Genomic DNA, 7151 nt, shown 5'->3' on the forward strand with positions numbered 1-7151 from the left:
GTTGCCTACTGAACTGGGTTCTCTGGCAGGTCCTGGAAGGCTTTCAAAAGCCGGTTTTCAAGATCTGTCTTCTTCTGAGGGTCTATATTTCCATCGCCATCAAATGTGAAGCCTTCAGAAACTCCGTGGGGGGAGGAATTCTGGGCGGCCAACCCTGGGCCCGCCCCTTCCGTTGTGCGTGCGAGAAGCCCAGCCCCCGAGGGCTGAGGAATCACCGGACTTCCGGGTGGGTGTGGCCCCAGCCCCAGAGCTCTATATAAAGGGGCTGGGCGCTTCCTGTCGTCCAGGGCTCCTGCCTCTGAGGGGACTGCAGCCGGAGGGAGATTCTCCGCGGCTGGCTCTGCAGAAGAAAGGACCCAGCGCGAGAGCTTTCTGACCTGCGGGCTTTCAACCAGTCAGTCAGTGGGGCTTGTTTAAGGTGCCGAGTTTGCGGGCATTCGTTATCCACGCATAGAAAAGGCATCTCCAAGGGCAACTGTCTTTACATTGTGGGAGGCAGTGGAAACCTGTGTGTCTGTGTGTGTGTGTGTGTGTGTGTGTGTCTGTGTCAGCGTATAAATACAGCAGCAAGGCTGACCTTCCCTCGTCTCGTCTTTGTCATTGCAGGTCGCCGATCAGACGAGCCCAGCCCGAGCCCCCGCGTCTTGCGGCGCCGGGATGGCCAAGGCCAGCGCGTCGCTCCCAGGCAAAGGTCGGGTCACAGGTGTGTCGGGTGAGGGAGGAGGGGTGCCCTTGGGCCCCGGCCCCAGCCGCCTGGACCGAATCCCGCGGTACCGATTTGAGGGACTGAGGAAAGCCTGTGACGAGGAAGGCGAGCTCAGGCGTCAGGACGGCCCGCGTCCAAGGGCAGGTGAAGAGGCAGACTCCTTGTCACGTCCTCCTGCAGCCAAGAGACGGAAGGTGGCCACCAAGGGGAAGAGACCGGGGAAGCGGGACGTGGACGAATTGGAGGCTCAGAGGATGAGAACCCTCGTGTCTTCTATGAGCCAGGAGCAGCTGGGCCGTTACGAAGTGTATCGCCGATCAGCCTTCCCCAAGGCCACCATGAAGCGTCTGATCCAGAGCGTGGCCGGCTCGACGGTGTCCCAGAACGTGGTCATTGCCATGTCCGGAATGGCCAAGGTCTTCGTCGGGGAGGTGGTCGAGGAGGCCCTGGACGTGTGTGAGAAGTGGGGGGAAACGCCCCCACTCCAACCCAAGCATATGAGGGAGGCTGTTCGTAGGTTACGCTCCAAGGGGCAAATCCCCGGCAGCAAGCACAAGAAGATCCTGTTCTTCTAGGCCAGAGCCAGCGAGGGCCTGTCGCTGAGGAGCCAGTCCTGCTGGCAGAGTAGCCTCCTGACCCCGAGACGTTGCCCCACCCATGCAGCGCCTGTATTTCCGGCCACCGGGGATTTCCCCAGGATGGATAAGCAGAAGAAAATTGGAGAGAGAAGATCCACCACACCTCCAGCTGCTTCTCTGAAAAGACCAAGAACACCCAGAAGCCTCTAGACAGCTGGAGGAATCATCAGGAAAGAGAGAAGACCCAGCGTACGTGTATCAGAAACGAAACGTGGAACATCGCTCTGGAACCCGTGGGCAATGGAATTGTAAGAAAGGGATGTTGCGAACGGTTCCGCGCCCATCCATCTGATAAGCCAGACGAAAGGAACCGATTCCTTGAGAGACGCCACCTGCCACAACACACCCACGAAGAAACAGACCTCTGCAAAGGCCTCTACCTATCATAGACATTGAATCCATACTCAACAACCATCCCTATCCCAGAGTACCAGGCCCAGAGACGTTCACTAATGGATTCTAGCAAACACTTAAAGCAGAAATTATACCGCTCCTCTACGAGCTCTTCCAGGAGGTGGAAGCTTAGGGAATTCTTCCTAACTCATACCATGAGACCAGCCTTAGCTTCATCCCGTGACCCAAGGCATTCCCAGAGAACTAGACACGACTATCTCTCACGCAGAGAGATGCCAAAACCCTCAATCACCTTTCAGCTAACCACATCCAGCCATGGGTAAGAAGAGGCATAGATGGCTGGAGCTAGTGGGACTGATCCCAGGTATCCAGGGCCGGCTCAGCCTTCAGACACCCTTGGATGGGATCCATGACCCATGCACAGGCCAAGGGAGAAAAATCACAGGACCCTACCGATAGATAAGATAAAAGCCTCAGACAAAGTCCCACACTCACCCACTCCTGATCAAACTAGGAAGGCAGGGGAATGTAGCTCGATCAGGAACCTCTTGCAAAGAGCTGCAGCTTGTCAGCGCTCTCGCAAATGGTGAGGAAGGAACTCGAAGCTCCCAGCAAGATCCCGGGAAGAGGCAAGCATCTGTCTTCTCACCACTGGTTTCCTACCTGGGGCCGGGGTCGTAGCTAATGCCCGAGGTCAGGCAAAGTTTGAAAAGGCTTAGGGATCAGGAAGAAAGCATCACAGCATCTTCATCTGTTCGCTGATGGCCTATCAGAAAGCAGTAGACTTATGTACCTTCATTCCCATTGTACCCTGCAACCTTGCTAGGATCAATCACTTGTCAATCCCAGGATTATTTCCGCCCCGAGTTTTGCTCAAGTCTTTCTGGTTTTCCTACATAATGGTGTAGGAAATCTGTTGAACCAACCCCCTTTGATTCATTCTTCCCGAGGCCTATGCGTTTGATTAACTTGGCCTGACGTAGAGCATCAGCTAGGACTGCCGATCTGAGAAAGGAACCCTCTTTCACTGCTGCCGAGAATGCGAAACTGGACAGCCACCGTGAATGGATAGAGGGGCATGCCCCCCGACAAATTCATCTCTTGAAGCCCAAACCGCCAATGGGACTGTCTTTGGGGCTAGGGCCTTCAGCAGAGTAAATACGGTCAAAGGAAGCACTCTGGCTGAGCTCCACACCCCGTGACTATCAGATGTGAAGATAGGGACTTCAGAGAGGTGATTCAGATGAAAGGCACGGCTTCTGGAGGGGCCCCGATCCAACAGCACTGGTGTCTTTCAAAGTAGAGACCGAGGCACCAGGGATAGTACAGCCAGAGCCAAGACCATGCCAGGACACAGCCGGACGGTGGACAGGTGCAGCCCAGGAGAGAGGCATCACTGAACAGCGAGCCGGCTCGCAACCCTATCTGGCAGTTTCCAATCTCCAGAAGGGTGAGAAAATAAATACACGTATGTTGGCGCGAGCCTCCAGTCTGTGGTGTCGTGTGAGTGGGCAGTGCTAGGCGACTAAGGCAGCACCTGGGGAAACAGTGTGGCAGCTTCTTCCGAAACGACACATACTCTAACCCTACAAACCAGCTCCTTGAAGCTCGCCCAAAGGAGGGGAACATGGGTGCCCGCACGCGGCAACCTGCACGCGGACGTTCGTAGAATCTGCCTTGCAAACTGCCAGGCTCAGCAGGAACCAAATGCCCCTCAGTAGGGAAGAACCGTCAGTGAACTGTGGCCCATCCAGACACCGGACTAGTACTGGGCGCTCGAAAGAAATGAGTCATCAGGCCATGACAAGAGATGCAGAACTCCAAAGGCCTACTGACCAAGTGAAAGAAACCAATGTGAAATGGCTACAGACCTCAGCATTCCAATGATAGGGACACTGTGGAAGGGGTTAAGCCATGGAGACCGTGGAAACATCAGGAGTCGGCAGGGATTAGGGTGGAGGAAGGGAGGACTAGGCGGAACACAGAGCGGGTTGAGGGCAGGACAGCCATGCCTTGTGTGCCATGCTCTAAGGGTGGATGCCTGACATGACACAGGAGGGTTCAAAATCCATGGACTATACCATGTGTCAAGGGGGGGTGCATACTGTGAAACATATGTACCCCCGAGATTCCAGATGTGGATGGTGGGCAGGTGTGTACACTAGGGGGGACATGGTTGGGTCCATTTGATTTGGCCCCAAAGAAACCCCAAAATGTTTGAAAATACAGAAGTATTTAAAGAGGAAAGTTGAAGCCTTCCCATGCGGCCTGCCTACCTATTCCCATGTCTATGGCTTGGGGGAGAATATGGCCTGGGCCACTGGCAGAAAAGGCCCCCGGAGGAGTGACCCTCCGGGCTTTCTGTATTCCCCTCTGCAGGCCAGCGTGTTCCGAGGTGCACCCGAGAGAGGACTTGTTGCCTACTGAATTGGGTTCTCTGGCAGGTCCTGGAAGGCTTTCAAAAGCCAGTTTTCAAGATCTGTCTTCTTCTGAGGGTCTATATTTCCATTGCCATCAAATGTGAAGCCTTCAGAAACTCTGTGGGGGGAGGAATTCTGGGCGGCCACCTGGGGCTCACCCGAGTATTTTATAATCATGAATTCTATAAGTAACTTAGATTAATTATGGAATATGTGTCACTGTTTACAAAGGACAGATGAGGAATAGTACACATTTGTTTCCATGTAAAATCCATCATCAGTACTGGGAGAATCTTTTATTACCTGCAACTGCATCATTTCAGAAAGTGTATGTGTTTTAGAGATTTTATAACTTTGTTATTTTCATAAATATTTTTAAATGCAAAATTTTTAATTCGGATTCCTTCTTGGCTTTTCAGTATAGAAAACCTAATTTCATTGTTTTATAGGGGAGTAAATTAGGGTATAGTAACCAACAGCTTCATTATTCTTATTCATTCCTACTCCTTGGCCCCCATCTTTTCACCTTTATCAAAATTGCTTTCTGAAATAAGTTTTAAAATGTGAGAATAAGAGTTTTGTGAAGCAGAGTTTTCAAAACACTGATCTATCCATATGCTGTCATTTTAGAATTTAGGGAAAAAAATTTAAATTAATTAATTAATTTTTGGCTGCATTGGGTCTTCATTGCTGCACGCGGGATTTCTCTAGTTGCGGCGAACGGGGGCTACTCTTCGTTGCGGTGTGCAGGCTTTGCATTGCGTTGGCTTCTGTTTTTGTGGAGCATGGGCTGTAGGCGCGTGGGCTTCAGTAGTTGTGGCATGCTGGCTCAGTAGTTGTGGCTCGCGGGCTTTAGAGCACAGGCTCAGTAGTTGTGGCTCACGGGCTTAGTTGCTCCTCGGCATGTAGGATCCTCCCGGACCAGGGCTCGAACCCGTGTTCCCTGTATTGCAGATGGATTCTTAACCACTGCGCCACCAGGGAAGTCCCAGAATTTAGGAAATTTTAAATTACCCTATTATCTAGCCACGCAGTGGCAAACCTAGGACTAAAATTCATGTAGCAGAATCCTTTCCTTATATTAGAATCCAGTGATTTACATTCATTTATCTCCCACGTAACAGTCTGCGTTTAGTGTTCCAGATGTGTGAGTAGCTGTGCTCCACACCATTAGTTATTCAGGGATTTTTATTTGTTCTAGTTACATATTTTCACCACCTCCTTGGCAGTGTCATCATCTCTAGTGGGGGAAAATTGATTGCAAAGGGTCCCAGTTGCCACTAAGGAGAAGAGAGTGTGAATGAGGCATGCCCATGAAATTGAGACCTGAGCTGGGAGTAACACCTAAATACATGGCCACACTTTTAGCTACGATTGAGGCTGGGCAGCCACAAGCAGAAAAGTAAGGACGGATTTTGAGAGACAAGTAGGAGTCTCTGTCACAAACTCTGTTGATTCCTACAAATTGTGAAACAGAAGCACAATCTTCAGTTCTAATAATAAAATAATCTTATAGGAAATCTCCAGAATTCTTTCATATCTGTTTCTCACTGAATCCTCATGAAAACCCAGTTGAGTTGAAAGAGTAGGAATATCCATGCTCATCTCAAAAGTGAGCTGTAGTCCTGAGGATGTACGGCAATAACAGCCTTTTAAGATAAGGTCTCATAGAAAAAGGAACCCTCCTACTCTGCTGGTGGGGATGTAAGCTGGTATAGCCACCATGCAGCACAGTATGGAGGTTCCTTAAAAAACAAAAAATCGAGCTACCATATGATCTTGCAATCCCATTCCTGGGCATATATCCAGAGAAAACCATAATTCAAAAGGATACATGTACCCCAGTGTTCGTTGCAGCACTATGTACAATAGACAAGACATGGAAGCAACCTACATGTCCATCACCAGATGAATGGATAAAGAAGATGTGGTATATTTATACAATTAAATATTATTCAGCCATAAAAAGAATGAAATAATGCCATTTGCAGTAACATGGATGGCCCTAGAGATTATCATGCTAAGTGAAGTACTCCAAAGACAAATATGATATCACTTACATGTGGAATCTAAAAAATAATGACCAAATGAATTTATATACAAAGCAGAAATAGACTCACAGGCATTGAAAAGAAACTTATGGTTACCAAAGGGGAAATGGGAGGGGATAAATTAGGAGTTTGGAATTAACATATACACACTACTATAGATAAAATAGATAACCAACAAGAACCTACTGTATAGCATAGGGAACTTTACTCAACATTTTGTAATAACCTATAAGGGAAAAGAATCTGAAAAAATATCTATAAGTATGTATAACTGATTCACTTTGCTGTACACCTGAATCTAACACAGCATTGTAAATCTATTATACTTTTATTTTAAAAAGATACGATCTCATAACACATTTGTATTCCTGCCAGCGTGTTTGTCAAACCTCTAACAAAGGCAGCTCGTTAGTAGAAATGATCTCTTTGACCATGTTATAAAATATTTTTTCTTTTTATTCCTATTTCCTTAAACATGTTTCAGTCACTGTGTAGATTTTCTGCTTCCTTTAGTAGATTATGAATACCTTGAAGGAAGTATAAGGTATTTATTTTGGGATTCCCATGGCCCTTAAGGAAATGCCTTAAACATAGATACTCACTGAATCAATCTCCTGTAACTTTTAAATATTGATTACTTCCTATGTGGTAATAATTAGATCAGAGCAGTTATAGGGATCTTAATTAATTTGGGGGTGGAGTTTTTTGTTACTTTGAAGTAGGCTATTAAGGATTGACAACAAAACTTTTAACACAGTAAAATAGATAAAAATAGACATTAACATAGAAATAGCTTTAGACATTAGTTTGTAAATAATATGAAGCTCATCCATGAAAATTAGGTACTATAACACTATTGGTCAATAAACTGACTTTATTATGTGAGTGAAAATCTTTATTTTCAAAAAGATCAATGAAACATTTAGCTGACTTTCTATTTAATTTTCTGCTACCAATATATTGTGCAAGGCAAAATATCAAA

General features: G+C 47.5%; 1 protein-coding gene across 1 annotated transcript; it reads left to right on the forward strand.

Annotated features, from left to right (window-relative positions):
• Window positions 1-657: 657 nt before the first annotated feature.
• On the forward strand, window positions 658-1281 carry LOC133089598 (transcription initiation factor TFIID subunit 11-like). Its single transcript, XM_061187669.1, has one exon. The coding sequence runs from the start codon at window positions 658-660 to the stop codon at window positions 1279-1281; it is 624 nt and encodes a 207-aa protein (XP_061043652.1).
• The last annotated feature ends 5870 nt before the right edge of the window (window positions 1282-7151 follow it).

Source organism: Eubalaena glacialis, chromosome 4, assembly GCF_028564815.1.
Source record: "Eubalaena glacialis isolate mEubGla1 chromosome 4, mEubGla1.1.hap2.+ XY, whole genome shotgun sequence".
In the NCBI taxonomy this organism is placed as follows: Eukaryota; Metazoa; Chordata; class Mammalia; order Artiodactyla; family Balaenidae; genus Eubalaena; species Eubalaena glacialis.

What these genes read in the sequence shown, in the direction of transcription:
- LOC133089598 (XM_061187669.1), top strand. Translation starts at nt 658, where the DNA reads ATGGCCAAGGCCAGCGCGTCGCTCCCAGGCAAAGGTCGGGTCACAGGT.